Source organism: Rana temporaria, chromosome 2 (genome assembly GCF_905171775.1).
Source record: "Rana temporaria chromosome 2, aRanTem1.1, whole genome shotgun sequence".
Classification (NCBI taxonomy): domain Eukaryota; kingdom Metazoa; phylum Chordata; class Amphibia; order Anura; family Ranidae; genus Rana; species Rana temporaria.
The window spans coordinates 471,027,462-471,049,934 of record NC_053490.1 but is presented as its reverse complement, the minus strand read 5'-3'; the positions used below and the strand labels follow the sequence as shown (position 1 = coordinate 471,049,934).

Sequence of the window (22,473 nt, the reverse complement as noted above, 5' to 3'; positions counted from 1 at the left end):
AAGGGTTACAAGGTGGACGTTTGACTATTAGTTGCTTAGAATTGCAATGTTATGGATTCTTTGCAAAGTGAAAAATCTCACCACATTCACTAAGTTCAGGGGGCAAAGTGCAACTTCCCTTGCAATATTGAGCAGCCTGTTTACCTTTAGTAAATTAACCCCTATGTGTCCAAGGTAAATGCCAAAGCTTTTCATTCCCTTTATTATATAACAAGTATACTTCATCTATTCCAAAGCTCATTCTGGAGAGCGTTTGCTGGTGTCCTTTAAAAGGTAAGTATTCTGAACATTGTTCTTGACAGGTAGCTCTTCCTTCCTAAAGATTGGAACACAGTTTGTGGAATCAGAAGCCTGTAGCTTGTCATACTATAAATAGGATGCGCGGTGTAGAGAGAGCGGTGACAAGGAGCACGCTTTGGCTTGCAGCTGTGTACTGACAATCTGAGTAAAGTGTATTTCAAAGCTTTTATGCTCGCAGGAGGTAAATTATCAATGACCTGATGCTGCTGGAACTGCAAGGCTGATGAAATCTTTACTTCTAGGTGGATTATTTAGAATCCTTACATGGAATTTTCATCTTCCTGCCTGTGTAGTTTAGGTAGCCTTATAGTGGTGTCTGTATATAACACAGGGGCCTAAGGCAGCATTGTCCGTAGTTAACATACAGGTGATCTTGTAATGATTATTGCTGTATTCATTTTTACAAAGACCTTTCTTCTACTTAGCAACTGTTGCATTTTAACACATACAGACAGTCATCATAACAATAATTTTATCTTTTAAAACAGGGGTGTTCAACCTGCGGACCCCAAGATGGCTATGAATGCAGCACAACACATAATCCAAAACTTGCAAAAAAAAAATGTTTTTTGTAAAAATGCATTTACACTTAGCGAACATATGCAGCTGAAGAAAAATTTGACAGTTGTCTATTTACACGACTTTTATATGTTTTGTCTTCCCGAAGAAAAGTCTCCCACTCTTCACAATCACGCCTGAAGCCTCGTACACACAACCGAGGAACTCGACGGGCGAAACACATCGTTTTCCTCATCGAGTTCCTTGTTAGGCTGTCCAGGAACTCGACAAGGCAAGTTTCTCCATTCCCGTCGAGGAAAATTAAGACATGCTCTCTTTTTGGCTCGACGGGATCCTCGACAGTTTCCTTGTCGAAAAATTTTACACATGACCGGGTTCCTCGGCAAAAAAAAAAATCCCAGCAAGTTTCTTGCTGGTTTTTGCCGAGAAACGCGGTTGTGTGTACGAGGCCTTATTCATGTACTCAGCACCTATATTTGTGAACAACTATTTTCAAAGGTGAAGCACACGAAGGGCAACATAATGCCGCGTACACACGATCGGTTAAACCGATGAGAATGGTGAGAATGGTCTGATAGACCGTTTTTATCGGTCAAAACCAATCGTGTGTGGGCGCCATCGGTTAGTTAACCATCGGTTAAAAAAAAGGCAACTTGTTTTAAAATTAACCGATGGATTAATAACCGATAGGACAAAACCGATCGTTAGTAGGCACGACCATCGGTTAAAAATCCACACATGCTCAGAATCAAGTCGACGCATGCTTGGAAGCATTGAACTTCGTTTTTTTCAGCACGTCGTTGTGTTTTACGTCACCGCGTTCTGACTCGTTTTTTTAACTATCAGTCAGCTTCATCGGTTAACCGATGAAAACAGTCCATCGGTCTGTTTTCATCGGATGGACTGATCGTGTGTACACGGCATTAGAACTAAAATATCTGAGGAGCACCTTCATGCCTCGTACACACGACTGTTTTCCCTGACTAGATAACTGCCCTTTTTTAAGATTGGTTGGGAAAACCAGTCATGTGTATGCTCCATAGTAGTTTTCCCGACAAGAAAACTGCCCTCAAAAAAATTCGAACCTGCTCTATTTTTTTCCCATCGTGTTTCCCGTCAGTCTTTTTCTTGTCGCAGGGGAAAAAAACGCACATGCTCAGAATCAAGTATGAGACGGGATCGCTCGTTCTGGTAAAACTAGTGTTCAAAATGGAGATAGCACATTTGTCGCGCTGTAACGGACTGAAAAGCATCTTCTCTCACCAAACATTTACTAACTCGAGGATCAGCAAAAGCAGCCCAAAGGGTGGCACCATTTGAATGGAACGTCCCCTTCATAGTGCCGTTGTACGCGTTGGAGGTCACCGCGCTTTGGTCGAAAACATTTTTGACTGAACGCGTGTATGCAAGGCAGGCTTGAGAGGAATCACGTCGGGAAAAACGTCGGGTTTTGGCATGTCAGGAAACCGGTCGCGTGTACAGGGCATTAGAATTTATTGAGAATTTCTACTACATTCATCCAACCAGATATTGATGTGTTAGTTTATCAAAAACCATGTCAAATATTGCACCAGCTTTATCTTGCCCTCTATCCCTTTTAGAATAAAAAAAATTACAATTGAAAGTTTATTACTTAGATAGGTAAGTGATCTATATCCAGGGCTTTTTTTTCAGTGGGAACACTGGGAAACGCAGTTCCAGCACCTCCGACACTGTAAGTAATGGCAAGGGGTGCTGGGGTGTGCTGGAAAGTCTATTGATGCTGGCTTCGGGGGATTAGTTGTCATTTGACCATTTTGTATATTTTTATAAAATAGTTTATTGTTCCTGGTGGGGGATCTATGGTTGCTGGGGGTGGGCCTTATGTTGCTGAGGTGACAATTTATTTGTGTTGGCTGCAGAGAGATCTTTTGCTGCTGCTGGGGATCTATTGTTGCTGAGTGGGTATTTTGTTGAAGGTGATTCAATGTTGTTGGGGGGGGGGGGTTAGTGCTAGCTTCAGAGGATCTATTTTTCTGCTTTTCTTGTCATCATTAACAAATTTGATAACCACAAAATGATACTTGGTTCTGCTTTTTCTAAAAGGAGCAGTACTGGGAGGCGGGTAATGGGTGGAATCTAGCAATGGTGCTAGGAGGTAGGTAGGGGTGGAAACAAGGGGTGAGTCGGAAAGCGGGTAATCCAGCACCTATCCTCCTGAGGAAAAAAAAACCTGGCTATATCAGTGATCGTTATCTTGTGATCTTGTGATCTTTTTCTGCTCATCAGCTTTCCTCATTGTTTGTGTATTTTATGTATGGCCCACGACAATTCCTCTTCTTCCATCTTGGCCCTGGAAGGTCAGAAGGATGGACTCCCCTGTTGTAAAGAATCCAGTTACTAGTTCAGGATGGTAAAACATGGATTTTTACACATTAGATTGTTCCCATGCCAGTTCAAATTACACTGAACATCAGAGGTGTCTCACTATTGCTTTATAAGCTTTACAGTCTTATTCCAGCCTTATTCTATGCAATAAAGCGATAAAAAATAATAATTATATATATATATATATATATATATATATATATATATATATATATATATATATATAATAGTAAGTGCCTCAGACCTCAAAACCAAACCCAGTGTTGTGGTGAAGAGACCCTTGTCCCCATCAACATGGGTACAAGGTGCTTTGGGGTGGGGGTGTCCCAAAGCACCCCCCATGTTGTGGGCATTATTCACTGAATGTGCAGCGTGCAGTGCATTGCAGGGCCTTTGGTGTGGCAAACACCCGCTCAATGTCCTGCAATTTCAGGTGTTCCCCAAACTTGGTGGGACGGAGATGACGTCATTTTCGCACATGCTGCATTTGTGCAGTGAGCTGTACTTGTGTAGCTTACTGTACAGGGACGGACAAGCAGGTGAGTAGATGCAGAAGAGACAAAGCATGCAATTATTTTGTAAATGTAAACTATTGAAAAACTTTTCTCATCAGCAGTATATAGCCGTCTTGTGACTTCTATCAGTGTCTGGTTGAAGCTTGTAAGAGGAGTTACCATTCTCCTCTGAGAGAGTGTCTTATGAGGCTGCAGGACCCCTGACCCTCTGTCTGGACAGTGCTGATTGGCCCTGTGCTGATCACCTGTACCCCCCCCCAAAAAAAAACTATCTAGCAATACACACCAAACTGAGCATGTGCAGAGTGCCCTCTGTACTATCAGGAGATGGAATGGGGACTGTGAAAGTAAGGTGAGAATTAGAGAAGACAGGATCAAACTGATTTATTACACAATGCACATGATTAACCCCTTAGGTTCCACAATGAATATAAAAAGGGCAGCTTTACTGCATATACAGATTGATTTTATTGTTTTGGGTTTAGTAGCACTTTAACAAAGAATCCGGTACACACGGTACAACAATTATCCACCAAGCTGCCATGCTCCAATTAGTTGAGCTTTAGCAGCAGACAACCTGTGACCTCCAGCTATTGTAACATATTGGAGCTCAGCACCATAGCTTTGTCTCCCAGACCCTTTATACCGGTACTCCACACATTCTGATCACTTGAATGGGCCATTGGAGGCTGGATTTATGGAGCGATGTTAATCTTTAAGTCACCTTTCATGCCATTATTTAACAGCTCATTTATTTGAATTAGCCATAAGGGCCACATTTACAAAGGCCGGCTGGGAGGAGTCTGATATTTTACTATAGAGGAAAGTGATTACGGATAGTGCTCAGCATTGCTGTGTCTCAGTTTATCTACAGAAACCCGTGATTAATAATTATAATAACATACATGGACTGTAGTTTATCTTTTGCAGAATATATACTGCATCTTATGATCCATCTATAACATATGGAGCTTTAAAGCTGTACTCCTGCAAGGTATTAAAACACCAATTAATGCAGCTTTAATTAACCTATAAATTTACATTCAACTATCCCTGGATCTCTTGCTTGTGTAGATCTTAAAGGGGGATGTAAAGGTACAATTTTTTTTCCTAAATAGCTTCCTTTACCTTAGTGCAGTCCTCCTTCACTTACCTCATCCTTCGATTTTGCTTTTAAATGTCCTTATTTCTTCTGAGAAATCCTCACTTCCTGTTCTTCTGTCTGTAACTAAACACAGTAATGCAACACTTTCTCCCTGGTGTGGAGAAAGCCTCTTGAGGGGGGAGGGGGCGAGCAGGCAAGTCAGGACACTCTCTACTTTGCAGATAGAGAAAGGAGCTGTGTGTTAGTGGGCGTCCTGAAACTCCTGCTCGCCCCCTCAAGAGGCTTTCTCCACACCAGGGAGAAAGTGTTGCATTACTGTGTTTAGTTACAGACAGAAGAACAGGAAGTGAGGATTTCTTAGAAGAAATAAGGACATTTAAAAGCAAAATCGAAGGATGAGGTAAGTGAAGGAGGACTGCACTAAGGTAAAGGAAGATATTTAGGGATTTTTTTTTTACCTTTACAACCCCCTTAAGTTTTCTCTGACTGTAACCTTCACTTCTTCATTTATTCATTCGATTTATGACAGGTCTACTTTAAAAACAAGCTGACAGCATCCTTACTTCTGGCCGCACAGGTTTATTTTAAAGCCATAGAAATGACAAAACTGACCACAGCATAAGTGTTTTTTTCCCAGCGTTGTCTATTTAGCCAGATCTAAAAGAGCTTCAGAAAGCCAGTAATGAGTCAGTTGGCAAGCTTCCACATACAATAAGTTAACTGACAGCTGGGCGACTTGATGGTTCTTAAGATCAGTTTTGGTATAATGGTTCTTTGCATCTGCACTAAAGTTGCTCCATTGAGACAATAATCTGATAAATATGCCCAGATGGCTCTTAAACCATTGCTGAATCAGTGTCCCTCACTGCTAAGGTCACCATAATTGGTGTATCTTTACAGCTAAAACAACTTTCAAAGCAGTGGTGACATTTTCCTTGGCTCCTTGAGATAAGTGCTTGGGTAATGTGGGTTGTCATAGTCATATAGATTAACAAAATAGTAAGTGTCGCTGTTTTGCTGTTATCTTAAATATTTCCCGACAATTTATTTTCCAGGAGCTGCGGCATCTTAAGTGCCTTCTATTACTCATTCCACCGTAGCTACGTTCCAGAAAATAACTACTTTTATCTTTGTATGCCTGTTGCCCACATTTAATTAATTTGTAGCCGTCGTGTCAATGGGCTAAACACAAGCAAGGCTTAGTTAAATCTTGTAAAGGCATTTTGCATAGTTCAATTACAAAAACATTGAGAAGAGTTTAAACTTAAAAAATATTCTGGTGCGCGACAGCAAAGCTGACATTTCAGTTTAATGCTGATAAATAATATAGCAGCTGAGCTATTTGTATGTGCATCTCACCAGACAGGAAAGCAAAAACAGCCTTAATGACTTAACAGGTTGGTCTGGGTAAAGTGATGTTTCATTTACAGGTGGAGTGCTGTGGGATGGCTTGTCTGTTGTCTCCCTTTTATCAGTCCTGGATCTTTTTCAGTCCAATTTGGAGAGTTCCTGTCCACTTTGGGCTGCTGTGTTTTCCGTAATATAAGAAAATATCCAACAGGGAGAATAAAAACTTCTCATAAAGGCAGGTGTGCAGACTTTGAAACCCAAGAGCAGAGAGTTCACCATTGGAGACCATGTAAAAACTGTGAAATAACTTAAAGTGATATTAAATCTTGTTTAAATAACACACATGTCATACTTAACTGCTCTTTGCATTGGTTATGCACAGAACAACCCTGATCCTCCTCTTCTTGGGCCCCTTGCTGCACTCTTGGCCCTCTCCTTCTGCCGAGGGTCCCCCAGAGCAAACAGCTTGCAATAGGGGAATCCAAGCAGGCTCATTCCTGAGCAAGTCAATTCACATACAGAGCCGGGGCTTGACCCCACCCCCTCTCTCTTCTCATTGGCTCACTGGCTGTGATTGTCAGTGGGAGCCAATGGCTCTCCTGCTCATTGCTGGATCGAAATGAAGATCAGGTAAGTATTGGGGGGGCTGGGGGGACTGCTGCACATAGAAAGTTTTTTTTATCTTCATGATGAAGGTAAAAAAACTTTGAGCCTTTAGAATCACTATCTACTTAAATATAAAGTCATTGTTGGGGGGGGGGGGGGGTCTTACCTTTCAAGGGCAAATTCTAAACTTTTCAGTGACTTCTGAAAGCCCAACTCAGGCGGAGTCGTCAAGGGTGCAGATCTTAGGTGGTAGTAGAATTAACTTGATGTAAATGTAACTGTTTCTGGGGGGGTGATGTGAGATTACCCCTACCTTGTAACCATTACAGCCTAATGTTGTAGCAGGACCAGCGTAACATGGGATCTTGAGTTTTTGCTAAGTGCTAGCCAATCCCTAGGCGTGAACACTGTCACGTGACGGGGGCGGTTGGCGATGTCACTATTCAGTGCTGGCTGCAGAGGAAGAAGAAACTGTGAAGGCGTGCAGATAACATGAGTATTAGTGAGTCATTGGGGCCCCATTACAGAAGCACTGTCATTTTTCCCTACACAGGCAAGGTGACGGCATCTCAATAACTCAAAATATGCTTTTGTGAAAATTATATTTCTTCTTTAACCACTAGCTTACCACCCACCGTCCTCGCCTTCCCGAGCCACTAGGGGGAGGCGCGCAGGCGCACTCGCCGATTCACTGGGAACCCGATGCGAGTGCCCGACACCCACAATTGCCCAGTAACTGAGCAGGACTGTGGATCTCTTGTCTCCTGTCAGGGAGAGGAGACCGATGGTGTGTCCCTTGTACATAGGGACACCGATTGGTCACTTCCCCCAGTCAGTCCCCTACAGTTAGAATCACTCACTAGGGTACACATTTAACCCCTTGATCGCCCCATAGTATTAATCCCTTCCCTGCCAGTCACATTTACACAGTAATCAGTACATATTTATAGCACTGTTCACTCTATAGATGTGAATGGTCCCAAAATAGTGTCAAAAGTGTCTGATGTGTCCGCCACAATATCGCAGTCGCTGATCGTCGCCATTACTAGTAAAAAAATGCAATAAAAAATGTAAACGTTAAAAATATTGCTTTTTTTTCAAAATGGTCGCTCTTCTTTTGTTTATAGCGCAAAATATAAAAACTGCAGAGGTGATCAAATACCACCAAAAGAAAGCTCTATTTGTGGGGGAAAAAATATTAAAATTTTATTTGGGTTCAGTGTTGCATGACCACGCAATTGTCATTCAAAGTGTGAAAGCTCTGAAAGCTGAAAAATGGCCTGGGCAGGAAGGGGGTGAAAGTGCCCAGTATTGAGATGGTTAAGCACATTTTGTAAGCATCAGTAACTAGACTGCAACTCCCTTCTGATTGGCTTAACTGTACATAGACTATCCCCCCTTTCAGTCCATCATGAATGCTGCTGCCAGGCTCATCCACCTTACCAACTGCTCCGTGTCTACTACTCCTCTCTGACAATCCCTCCATTGGCTTCCCTAACAAATTAAATTCAAAATACTAACAACTTTCAAAGCCAACCACAACTCAGCGCCCACCTACATCACTAGCCTAGTCTCAAAATACCAATCTAATTGTTCTCTTTATTCCTCCCAAGACATCCTGCTCTCTAGCTCCTCACCTCCTCCCATGCTGGTCTCCAAGACTTTTCCAGAGCCTCTCCCATCCTATGGAATTCTCTACCCTAATCTATTTGATTATCTCCTACTCTGTTCGCTTTTAGACGATCACTGAAAACTCTCCTCATCAGAGAAGCTTATCCTGCCCACATCTAAAAACTATACTTTGATTTTCCCCATCAGCTCACCCCCCACAGTTATTACCATTTGTATCACTTGACTCTCCCTCTTAGGCCCCGTACACACGACCGAGTTTCTCGGCAGAATTCAGCCAGAAACTCGATCGGAGCTGGATTCTGCCGAGAAACTCGGTCGTGTGTACACTTTTCAGCGAGGAAGCCGATGAGGAACTCGTCGGGCCAAATAGAGAACATGTTCTCTATTTCCCCATTGTTCAATGAGGAAAGTTGGCCCGCCGAGGTCCTCGGCGGCTTCAACACTGAACTCGATGTGTTTGGCACGTCGAGTTCCTCGGACGTGTGTACGGGGCCTGAGATTGTAGGCTTTAACATGCAGGGCCCCCTGATTCCTCTCATATTGAATTGTATTGTAACTGTACTGTCTGCCCGCATGTTTTAAAGCGCTACGTAAACTGTTGGCGTTATATAAATCCTGTATAATAATAAATCCTATATAATAACTAGACAAATATTGTTTATTTTTTATTTTTATTTTTTCATTTAATGTATGCTATCTGACTTCTGTAAGAATTACAAGGTTACTTTGTAGTGTGGAACTTTTATGTGTTTTAAAGGGAACCTGTCACAAAAATAGTAGCTGCTAGAGAACACAGCTAGTGGGATTTATTTTCTGGCACAGTTGTATGTATTTTCTGTTCCACTTTGCCTGCAGCACTCTCACGACCGACATGCAAATGTGGCTGACATTCAGCGTATGATAATTATGTAATTTATGTTTTTTGGCCCTTAAGGAAATTCTAAAAGAAACTCAGTTCAAATATATCATAAAGATATACTGTAAGTCTTGGATCAGTGTCAAATGTAATAACTTCATTAGAGTTCATTATTACTTTAAAACCTATCAATCTGTAACTCATTTATATTTTATTAGTGCATCACTCAATACCTGTAACCTTTTATGTACACCATCTTTGTTTAAAATACATATATATACATTTTGTACTGTGCTTCCTCAGCCTTTATTTTCGAACACACCTGGCAGAGGGTCCTCTGTGCTCACAAAGTCCTTTTCTTTCATTAGTTATTCAGTGTTGCTTGATCTACCCAAACTGCTATGTCAGGTTTAGTAGCTGCTGCCACGTTGAAACACCCACCTGTTTTATGTATCTCTTGAGGATCTAGTATGCAAGACCATTACACTTGAGTGCTCTTAGGTTGGTCCTGCAGGACCTAATGTTACACAAGGTCATCCTCTTACTAATGCATCTTTCATCTAGTTTGTATTATACAGAATGCAAGAGAAGACATGAGACTCACAAATTTTCAGCATAACGTATACGTCTTCATCGGAGCAGAAATAAAGCTGTAAACTAATGCAAGGAGCAATTAAAGCAGACCTTTCACCACTGACTGCTCTTTCTGGCATTCTCTTTTCTCCCCTACCTTACACAATCTATGCCAGTGGTTTTCAACCTCTCTAGTGCCGTGACCCCTTAATAAAATTTCCCAAGTTGTGGGGACCCCTAACAGTAAAATTATTTTTGTAGCGTGGGTTGTCAGCACCCAAGGGAAGATAAGTAATTTGCGCCCCTAACACGCAGGCATTTTGCGCTCCCTGAGTCCTTTCCACTTGTAAAGTATTAAAACCCCTTATGTTACATTTTAGGATGTTCCTCTCTCTCTCTCTTTGTTCTTATTTATTTTCCTTTTATATTTTTTTATCTTTATTTATTGTCCCCTCTCTATAGCTGTTTTTCTTGTTCTTTCTCTTATTCTTTCTCTCCCCTCTTCTTTGTTTCCCCCCTTTTTTCCTCTCCCTTCCATGTATTCTCTATTTTTAATTCCTTCCCTTACTCCCTGTTGGGGGGGGGGGTGGGGGGAGTTGGGATGAGTGTAAATGCTGGGGGGAGTTCTGATCAGCCAACTTAGGTGCTCTTGATCAAGGTCATCTGCTGATCTGAGAACTTTAGTGGGGACTTTTAATGGCAACTATAATTACAGGTAGTGTTACTCACTGTGTCTCCAACTTGGTGGCGTTGCGTAGCAGTGACACCAATGACGAAATCAGTAGAGATGACAATTGACACACCAGCCATTTTGTATGTCAGTGCTATTATTATCTACCTCTACCAGTCTACAACCATGTGGGCCTCAATCCCACTGGCAATGACATGAAAGGGCCAGATCCACAGAATAATTACGCCGGCTTATCTATTGATACGCCGCGTAATTTCAAAGTTCCCGCGTCGTATCTTTGTTTTGTATCTACAAAACAAGATACGACTGCATCTGGGCTCGATCTGACAGGCGTACATCTTGGTACGCCGTCGGATCTTAGGTGCATTTTTCCGGCGGCCGATAGGTGGCGTCTCCGTCGAATTCCGCGTAGAGTATGCAAATTAGCTAGATACGGCGATCCACGAACGTACGTCCGGCCGGCGCATTTTTTAACGTCATTTGCGTTCGGCTTTTTCCGGCGTTTAGTTACCCCTGCTATATGAGGTGTACTTAATGTTAAGTATGGCCGTCGTTCCCGTGTCCAATTTAGAATTTTTTACGTTGTTTGCATAAGTCGTTCACGAATAGGGATTTGCGTAGAATGAAGTCACCGTCGTAAGCATTGGCTTGTTCCAGTTTAATTTTGAGCATGCGCACTGGGATACCCCCACGGACGGCGCATGCGCAGTTGAAAAAAAACGTCATTTACGTCGGGTCAAGACGTATTTGCATAAAACACGCCCCCATCACATACATTTGAATTGCCCGCCCTTACGCCGCCTAAGTTACGTTACGCCGCCCTAACTTACGGCGGAAATCCTTTCAGGATACCAAAAAAAAATGTAAGTTACGGCGGCGTAGCGTATCATAGATACGCTACGCCGGACGGAGGAATGCGCCAATCTACCTGGATCTGCCCCAAAGTGTTTATTTTTGTTTAAAGGACATTTCTATGTGCATATACTGTAAATGCATGCAACAAGTTTAAATGGCATAATTCATGTGCATTTACCTGCATTTAGGTGCATTCAGTCTAACTGTGCCTTGAAAATAGATTTCTGTGCTTCCAAGAATAGTTTGGATACTATGAAAACATCTAAGCACACGTAACAATATGTAAACGCACATAGAGGCAAGTACCTCTAAACACAGGAGAATCCTTTTGGTAGGCATGAAATAATAATCTAAACACATGAGTGCTAGTGGAAAATGTAGAGTAATGCTGTGTACACACAAACAGATTTTCCGTCGGAAAAAAAAATCGGATGGCTTAGCTTGGCTTGCATACAAATGGTCACACCAAATTCTGACCGTCAAGAACGTGGTGACGTACAACACTACGACGAGCCGAGAAAAATTAAGTTCAATGCTTCCGAGCATGCGTCGCATTGTTTCTGAGCATGCATGTTTTTTTTCCCATCAAGATTTCATACAGATTTTCCGATTTTTTTTCAGTCGAAAAATAGAGAACATGTCCATTGGAATTTTCAGAAAAAGTCAGATGGGACATACACACGGTCGGAATATCTGATGAAAAGCTCCCATCGGACTTTTTCCATCGGAAATTCCTCCCGTGTGTACAGGGCATTAGGCTGTGTCCATTCCATCTCAGCAGAAGACCCTAGACAGATTGCCTGTGGAGTTGGATCAGAATGGTACTTATGTCACATTTGTGACATTCTTGTTACTCCATGGAAGAAATGGCCAAACAAATCCCTATGGGTGGGCAGATGTACTGTGGATGTGGACTTGTGACCTTCTGTATCTGCCCAATTCTAGTCCGGTCAGTCCATATGCATCTGCCCACCCCTAGTCCAGGTCCATTCAGGTTAACATACCTGTATGGACCTGGAGATGGACAAATATAGGCATATGCAAGTCTGTTTACATCCGCCTACCCATAAGGATATATTTCTTCACATTTTCATATGTATAATCACAGGTCAAAAAATGGACAGACAGACACTTGTGTCTGCAAAATATCGCTTTGCAAACATAACTGAATGCCCTCAGGAATGTTGTCAGTGGTTATGTAATTGTCCCATTGCTCAATAGTTTTTCTTCCTATTACAACAGCGAGACTGATCATGTGATTGTAGCAAGCAGACCATCCCACTAAAGAAGTAGGACATGACTGAGATACATGAATTTGTTTTTGCATGATAGTAGTAGGTAAACTCTACATGAAGATTGCTAAAATCTTTGCAATTTATTTCATTTGCATGGATAGGATGTGGTACTTTTTCCTATCAGACCACACCTCTGCCCCTTCTATATATTGTGTTCTAATTATATCCTGAATCTATTGCACTATTTTCCTGTATATAAAATCGCAACTTAATCCAGTTTATTAAATTGATGTAATATGTGTATGATGGTTCTTTTAAAAAAATTGTGTCCATCTTATATATTTGTTTCTGGTAAATATGCTTTTAAATTCTCATAATAATAAATGTTTATTCTTTTGCAGTGGGATGCCATCACAGAGATGGATGAATATAATCGGCCTATTCATACATACCAAGTATGTAATGTCATGGAAGCAAACCAGAACAACTGGCTCAGAACCAACTGGATCTCCCGGGATGCAGCACAGAAGATTTTTGTGGAGATGAAATTTACTCTCAGGGACTGTAACAGCATTCCTTGGGTGGTGGGGACTTGTAAAGAGACCTTTAACCTCTACTACATGGAATCTGATGATGCCCATGTAGTAAAATTCAAGCCCAGTCAGTATAGTAAGATTGATACTATTGCTGCTGATGAGAGTTTCACACAAATGGACTTAGGGGATCGAATTCTGAAACTGAACACGGAGGTCCGAGAGGTGGGGCCTATTACCAGAAAAGGGTTTTACCTTGCGTTTCAAGATATCGGAGCCTGTATTGCTTTGGTGTCAGTACGTGTCTACTATAAAAAATGTCCGTACATGGTGCGCAACTTGGCTATGTTCCCAGACACTATTCCAAGGGTGGATTCCTCTTCTCTTGTTGAAGTTCGAGGGTCCTGCATCAAATATGCAGAAGAAAGAGACACCCCCAAACTGTACTGTGGAGCTGATGGTGACTGGCTTGTACCACTTGGACGCTGCGTCTGCAGTGTTGGATATGAGGAAGTGGATGGAACTTGTCATGGTAAGTGATTTTTGTTTTCTCAGCTAATGGTAAATACATTATACTGTTGAGTATAGCATGGTTCTACGAAGACAATCACAAGTTCTCAGTTCCACTCTAATCTGAAAAAAAGTTTTTTAATGCTTTCTGTATGCCCGTATGGAAGATTTCTTCTTACTTCCTGTCTATTGGAGTGTCACACAGAACAGGAAGTGAGGGAAAATCCCTAGACCGCAATAAAAACTGATTTCTAGTAGAGTCAGGCCCCGTACACACGACCGAGTTTCTCGGCAGAATTCAGCCAGAAACTCGATCGGAGCCGTATTCTGCCGAGAAACCCGGTCGTCTGTACACTTTCGGCCGAGGAAACCGACGAGGATCTCATCGGGCCAAATAGAGAACATGTTCTCTATTTCCTCGTTAGTCAATGAGGAAACTTGGCTTGCCGAGATCCTCGGCGGCTTCACAAGGAACTCGACGAGCAAAACGATGTGTTTTGCAGGTCGAGTTTCTCGGACGTGTTTATGGGGCCTGAGTATGTTTCAGAACATTTGACAGGATAACTATAAGGCAGATTTGTCATTGTCTTGAGGGAAGCATACAGCATTCATTCAACTCTAGGAAAAGTTTGAATTGAAGTTGTTCTTTAGAGAGGCACTGTCAGTTTGCCAATTCAGGGCAAAGTGACTGTCTGAAGACAGCCAATCCACAGGGTAACTATACTTACCAAGCCATGCTAAGCTTCTAAGCCCCTAAACTAGCTAACACTGGCGCTAAGACAGGCTAGGATACTGCAGCAGCAAGGCAGTGAGGGAGTCAGACTAAGTAAGTTTAAAAGCCTGTGGCAGTGGGGTATCTGCAGACACTGTTACTTTAACTTAATTCAACAAAGTGACTGTTGATAGGAAGTGGGCCAAGACAATCAAACCATTCCTTCTCATTCATGTAGTCAAGATTGCTTCTGGTAATGTTGGTGTGTATCACAAATAGACCCTAAAAAGCAGTCATTTATTCATTTTTGAGAAGTCCTTGCTCTGTTTTGCAGCATTATAATAAAATGTTGGTATCATTTAACCCAATTCATCATACTCCTAAAGGTTGTTCTAAATTGTTTCTTTCCAAGATCCAAAGAAAGCTGTGCTTGTTGTTGCAGTAGTGTGAGTTATTATTCTGTACAACAGTAAATATCTCTAAATGTAAGCGGTATGCATAATAAGCAAGCGTTGTTAATACATATGCACTTTTTAAGATATGTTGTGAGGATTCAGAAGCAGACATACACCCATGAAGAAAAAAGGCATCAAAAGGGACAGCTTGGCATAGGTTTTCTCCACCTGGCAAGTATCCTCACCGCTTGATCTGGGCAAAAGGTGCATGTTCACTGGACATTTCTTGTGGCACATTGACCCAAACATTAGGTGCTACCTCTTTCTTATTGTTTCATTGGCTTTTGGGAGAACATTGGCAGAACAGACGGAACAGAGTATGCAAAGTATTAGGGCTGGATGTTTTTATACATTCATTGTCCATGTGAAGTTAGTCTAATGTAAAAGGGTAAGATTTGATCTAATTGTCTTCCCATTACCTTTTGTAACTTTATATCAGAACTGGTTTGAATCTGATTCAGAGTTTCTCATATGGAAAACGTTTGCTAAATATTGCCCTTCATAGTGATTGCTCTCTCTAGATTGAAATTGGAACTAAACCCTCCTATCCTTTTCAACATTGGAAATTGCCATGTTGGCTTTTGTCATGGTGCAGCACATGTGATTAGTTATGACACCAGTCATTTGATAGTTTGGTTGACAGCACAAGTAAATGTGACAGTTAGCATTTCCTGCATTCCGAGAATGTAACTGTTTTTTGAAACTTTTAAATCAATGGGTTTATTTCTGCTTTAAGGATATCAGAAACTTACTAGATTTTGGTTTTTCCTTTTTTATTTGATTTGTGTTTAATTTAAATACATTCTTTTTTTTTTATTTAAACAATTTTTTTTATTTGTGAGATCTGTACTACAGAAATCCTTTTCACTGTCTTGTTATTGTTGTTTATATATATATATAGTTGGGTCTTGCACTTTGTGACTTTGTGACATCCCTACACCAAGCTTGCTTGTCAGATGTAGTTTCTTTAATCATTTTAGGGTCATGTTTATTATTGGTACAGTAATGCTGTCCATTCTCGTTAGTCTCTGATGCCTCTTTTCCTTTTGTGTCCAGATATAAGAAAGCATTCTTATTGATTGTGTGTTTGTAATATATGGCAACAAATTTCTGAGTTTAATTGCCATTCCTTCCAATGAGCAATCTGGTCTTATTTCTAAGATTGATTGTGTATGTTACACTAAGGCCTCATGTACACTGCAGCTGATAAACGGACATTTAGGAGCAGTTTGGCGTGTTATCTTATCAGTACATGTACACAGAAATAGTTTATAGTTGTTTAGTGGCATTTTTTTAATGTAAAAAAACAGACGTTTATTGGCATTTGAAACGCCAAATGCTTGTAACAGCGTGCAAACACGTTTATAAGCGTTTTCATTCATAGGCTTTTTTATTGGGGAAACATTTCTGACCATTTGCAATATGGAAAAAACAGACTTACCAGAACCCTTGTATATTGTGGGCTGCAAAAGGTGAGAGAGTTACAGAGATAGAGAGAGCGAGAGAGAGGGAGAGTCCTGCATTTTAGGCCTCTTGGACGGTATACTGATAAGTACAAACTGTTATCTGTAAAAAAAAAACGGAAAAAGCGAAAATGTCCTGAATGCCGCTAAACGCACATAAACAGGGCATGTAAAAGTGAAATGACGGTTACTCGCTGTCAAGTTCCAGCGTTCAGAAGAGGTTTTCACACATTCCGTGTACATGAAGCCTTACTCTAATCCAAACACAGACTAGTAGATGCATTACTCATATTGGTTCTAGTGTAGGCTGGTGTGCATGACTATAGTACTACTACTAACATTCAATTAAAAGCTATATAAAGGGTATGGACTGATCCAAATAGTTCAGTAATTTCCTGTAGAATGTGCTGGCTCTATGTAAATTAATATAAATAACAAATCTAACTAAACATATGTCTACCAAATTACAGGGTGTGCAAAACAAATCCTCTCCAAGTCAACTGTGTACATTAAAAGGGTTTCCCTGAACTTTATTGTAAATAATTATTTGTTTCTGCTCTACTAATATTGAAATAGGCCATATCAATCTACATGCTAAAGTGTTTTAAAATATACACTATACTACTAAAAGTATTGGGACGTCTGCCTTTACACACACATGCAATTTAATGGCATTCCAGTCTTAATCCATAGGGTTCAATATTGAGTTGGCCCACCCTTTGCAGCTATAACAGCTTCAACCTTTAGGTCGCGTACACACGGTCATTCCAAACCGATGAGAATGGACCGAAGTTCAGTTTCATCGGTCCAAACCGACTGTGTGTATGGCCCATCGGTCTGTTGTCCTTCGGTCCAAAATTTTATAACATGCTTTAAAATCGAACCGATGGACCGCTGCCCGATCGGTCCAAACCGATGGTTAGTACACAAAAGCATCAGTACAAAACCTGCGCCTGCTCAGAATCAAGTCGACGCATGCTTGGAAGCATTGAACTTCGTTTTTTTCAGCACGTTGTGTGTTTTACGTCACCACGTTCTGACCCGATCGGAATTTGAACTGATGGTGTGTACGCACATCAGGCCGTCAGGCCACTTCATCGGTGAACCGATGGAAATAGCCCGTCGGACCATTCTCATCGGTTTGGAACGACCGTGTGTACAAGGCCTGATTGTAGCTATCTGACCAAAGATGGATCTCCCAAGGACATTACTGGGAAAACATGAATTAATCGTAGAGTTCTAAAAAACCCTGGCTATGTACAAGAACTGTGCTGACTGCCCTGGAACCTTCACCTTTAAAAAACAAATAAGCAGGTGGCATATTTCTCATATTGCTCAAATTTTGGCCTTCATCCTACAAGAGGATAGCAATCGATTTCCCCATCCATGCTAACAATGTGGATAGAGCAGGGGTCAAGTCCTGGGGAAAAAAGTGTGGGAACTCCCACCCAAAATCCACTCCCCCACCAAAAAAAAATGATACGCTCATATGCATAATTACTAAACCGCATGTTTTTTTTCCGATCCACTGTACCTTAGTAATCCTTTGTTACTGGCCGCTTCCTGTATATGGATTCATCGTGTAGTGTGCGGGTATTCCGTCACTTCCTCGATGCCGCAATGTCTCCTGGGAGCTTTAGTCATTGTTCCCAGGAGACATTGCGGAGGTCTGTCGCGAGTTATCGCGGGATTTAGAAAGAAGCAAGTTCTTTCTAAATCCAGCGATAACTCGTGGCAGACCTCCGCAATGTCTCCTGGGAACAATGACAAAAGCTCCCAGGAGACATTGCGGCATCGAGGAAGTGACGGAATACCCGCACACTACCCGATGAATCCATATACAGGAAGCAGCCAGTAACATAAAGGATTACTAAGGATCGCCTGCCCCTGACAGTGACTCGAGCTGGGCATCGCCGCTTAGTGAAGGATTGGCTTGGGCGGCTCGGCTGCTCTAGTCCTGCAAAGGGAACTGAGTTCCTGCTGTGAAAAAAATGCAGGAACTCCATTCCTACGCGTTCCCGCAGGACTTGAGCCCTGGGATAGAGGGTATCTGTTGTATTCAGATATCCATGGTTGCTGGTGCAGTCAAAAAGTGACTGCCTTTAATAGAATGAAGCCACTGTTGGACTGATCACCCAACTCAGTTGATATTCAAATCGATATTTGTGGAGCCAGATGGTGCTAGCAAGGCCACCAGTGGGTCAAATAGGAGCCTTTATGCTTGCCTAAAAAATTTGCTATTATGGCTTCCCCCATTTATTTACAAACCATGCACAGAAAATGGCTTGTATAATTGTAATTATTGCTGATAAGATTATTCTTTTAATCTGATGACTTCAAATATGTATCTAAAGAAATGAAAGACTATTGTTTCCCTTTAACGCTGCTACAGCTGAAACAAAGTCCAAGTTTTACGAGCCTATACACATTTTTAAACGCTTCTAAATTCAGCTAAGTGTTGTTACTAATTCCATATAGTGATGCCATGTTTATTTTAGCAGGTGCAGCTTGTCTTTGTGAATCTATATTTCCGCAGCTGCTCTCTCTTTATATCTGCTAGCAGACAGCTGGATGTACCTGGCACATCTCCTAACTCTTCCCTAAATGGCAAAAGTACAAACAACAAAATATTTCATTTGTTTCCCCTTTATGCTACTGTACGGCGCACTACAGTAAACAAATGCATGCCACCAAGAAGCTGAAATATGTTGCCGAGCAAGGGAATGCTCTACAAATTAAAGTCCAGTGATTATCTGTAACATTAAATTATTTTCCCACTGTCGATTTGTCTCGGAAAATATGTTGCTAGAAAGATGTCAGCTTCTTCATGCTGGGAATCTAATTATGAGTGTCAGTAACGCATAAGGAATTTGTGTGTTTATTGAGGCTTGTAGGCATGCTTTGTGTGCAGCAAATAACATCCTCGGTAACTTCTCCTTAAAGCGGGAGTTCACCCATTTATTAATTTTTTTTTTTCTCCCCTTAGATTCCTGCTCGTTCGGTCTAGGGGAATCGGCTATTTGTATTAAAATATGAGCAGTACTTACCCGTTTTCGAGCTGCATCTTCTTCCGTCGCTTCCGGGTATGGGTCTTCGGGAGCGGGCGTTCCTTCTTGATTGACAGTCTTCCGAGAGGCTTCCGACGGTCGCATCCATCGCGTCACTCGTAGCCGAAAGAAGCCGAACGTCGGTGCGGCTCTATACTGCGCCTGCGCACGACGTTCGGCTCCTTTCGGAAAATCGTGACGCGATGGATGCGACCGTCGGAAGCCTCTCGGAAGACTGTCAATCAAGAAGGAACGCCCATTCCCGCAGCCCATACCCGGAAGCGACGGAGAGGATGCATCTCCTAAACGGGTAAGTACTGCACATATTTTAAAACAAATAGCCGATTCCCCTAGAGAAAACGAGCATCCATCTAAGGGGAAAAAGTGCCCTCTAAGGGTGAACCCCCGCTTTAATAATCAAGTCAGGCAGGACAATCCGCAGCATTCCAGCTGTGGATGGTATACAAGGCCCAGTGTTTCTAGTTTGGAGTGGGCTCATTTGTAACTTGGTTTCCAGTAATACTTTGCAAAGAGAAATATAGGGGCTCCTAAAATGCTAATTGATGGCTGTAATGATGACTAGTGTTGCTCACGAATATTCGCATTGCGAATATTCGACTCGAATATAGCATATTCGAGAAATCGCGCTATATTTCGAAATTCGCGGTGAATATTCGCAATTCCGAATATTCGATTTTTTACAATTTTTTTTTTGAATCAGATCACATCCTAGATATCTCCATCGACGTCTAAAAGCATTGCTGGTATCATTAGAGACCCTGGGCCGAGTAGCTGAAGCGTTCATTGAATTTTCCAGAAAGATCGCAATGCGATTATTCGGCAAACGCAATATCGCGCGATTATTTTCCTCGCCCCGATCGTCCGCATCAGAGCGATTTTTACAGTTTCATTTTTAAAACAGATCACATCCTAGTGATCTCCATAGACGTCTGAAAGCATTGCTGGTATGATTAGAGCCATTGGGCCGAGTAGCTGAAGCGATCATTTTATATTGCCGAATAATCGCAATGCGAATATTCGGCAATAGGAATATTGCGCGATTATTTGCTCCGCCCTTTTGCATCAGAGCCAATCAGAGTTCTCCTTCCACACTCGTCACAGGTTAGCAACCAATAGGAACCTGCCTGCATGGACATTATATAAGCTCACTCCCAGCACCATTTCATTGCAGATTCAGAAGCTTGCTATAGAGTGTGGAGGCTGTTTCTGTGTTCCTGGTTTCCTGGTTTCCTGTGTCTTTGTTCTTGATTGATTTAGATCATCACCAGCATTGCTATTTAGTGATTCCAGTGGATCTTTTCCAGTATATCAACTGCTTTTTTCAAAGCAATAGACCCAAGAGCTTTTTTCAAAGCTACGTTTTGTGCTGTTTTGTGCTGTTTTTTTCATTTGTGTTACTGTTTGATCCTGCAATCCTCCCTGTTCAGTTATATTTGCAAGAGATTTCAGAACACATATTGATCTGAGCTTTATAAAAGAGCTTTTCTAAAAGCTAAGTTTTGTTCATCTTGTGTTACTGTCAGATCTTGCAGGTTCACTGTTCAGTGATATTTGATAGGCATCTCAGTTCAAATTTTGTTTAGTTTTCCCTAAAGAGCTTTTATAAAAGCTAAGTTTTGTGTTCAGTTTAGTTAAATTTTGTGTAGTAAGTGTACACACTGTTAGTGTACATTTATTTCATCTAGCTTAGCTTAGTGTGTGTTTAGTGTCTGTGTTTTGTGTTTAAAAAAAAAAAAAAAAAAAAGTTAGTGTTTGTTTAGTGCTTTTTTTTTTTTTCTTTAATTTTGTAGTCCTTGTCTGGTGTACTACTTTTCTTATAGTTTAGTAGCTGTCTGTGTACGTCTTTGTCTGCGTGCCTGTCTTGTAAAAAAAACACAAAAACACATTTTGTTCACATTTTCCCCCCCAATAAAGTTTAACCCCCCCACACACATATCAGCAATTATGAGCGGCATCCGTGGCCGTGGCAGTAGGGGTAGGGGAGTTACTCCCAGTGCTGGATCGCTGCCAGCACGGGGTACCTCTCGTGCCCCTACTAGTGGTAGAGGATCGGGTGCAAGGGGAGTACGCCTGATCCGGGAGTTCTTCCCATCGGGCAGCCGCCCGATATTGCCATCTCAGGCTCAAGTAGTGGTGGACTACATGGGGCACAGCAGTGCCACTGAGTCGTCGGTCCCGACTCACAGTAGTACCACCATTACACCGTTGCCTGTACTACCCCCCCCCAGCCCCCAAGAGTCCAGCATCTTACTGTTCGACAGCGACAGTGATAGGGATCTCTTGGGGGAGGCCATGCATCAGGCAGACCTCCAGCTCTGTCCTGATGGTCAGGACCTTTTTGAAGGGATGGATGAGGAGGATGGGATACCTGCTGGCAGTATCCCAGAGACATCCCTTCAAACTGGTGCTGCTGTTTTGGTGCAGGAAACAGCAGCACCTAGTCAGACCCAGGCGTGGGTGAGGGGACAGCGGAGCCAGGCTAGAGGCTCCATGTCACGTGGTTCCCTCAGACCAACACATCTCAGCCCTTGGTCTGACATCTCTGGGGGCGAAGAGGGTGACCCATCATGGTTGCCATCTGACGCGTCGGCTCACTACGTCAGTGACGACGGGGAAGGTAGGCACCCTGGTGAAACGGTGCGCCAGGTCACCACCAGGGAGACCATCGTCAGGGTCTCCACTGGTGATGGCAGCAGGAGGTGTCAGGAGGAGGAGCAGCAGCAGCAGCAGCAGCAGCAGGCAGCTCCACCTGTGCGCACCGAATCCCAGCAGGTGCAAGTAAGCGTCACCCCATCTGACAGGAGGGCGGTGCTGAAGTCACCTGTCTGGAATTTCTTTACCCTGGTGGCAGACAACCCTACCGTGGCCATCTGCCGGATTTGTAAAGTGAGGGTGAAGAGAGGGAAGTGTTTGGCTCGGGTGGGTACCACAGCCCTGAACCAGCACCTCAGGATAAACCACTGGGCGTTGTATGAGGAGATGAAGCGTGGTGGTGGTAGCAGCGCCACCACCACAAGTGAGCAGGGTACAGCAGCCCCTGCCACATCTTCATCTGTTTCCAGCAGGTCATGCCCCCCCGCTCCCTCTAGTAGAGGTACTGGTACCGGCAGCCAGACCTCTACTTCCAC

At 42.4% G+C, this 22,473-nt stretch overlaps 1 protein-coding gene across 2 annotated transcripts in view; it reads left to right on the top strand.

Annotated features, from left to right (window-relative positions):
- EPHA6 (EPH receptor A6) overlaps positions 1 to 22,473 on the top strand; it is a 1,141,406-nt gene that overhangs the window by 262,359 nt on the left and 856,574 nt on the right. For both annotated transcript variants that reach the window (XM_040338721.1, XM_040338722.1), the window contains exon 3: positions 13,006 to 13,669. In XM_040338721.1, coding sequence (XP_040194655.1) covers positions 13,006 to 13,669 — 664 coding nt within the window. The remainder of the gene's footprint in view (positions 1 to 13,005; positions 13,670 to 22,473) is intronic.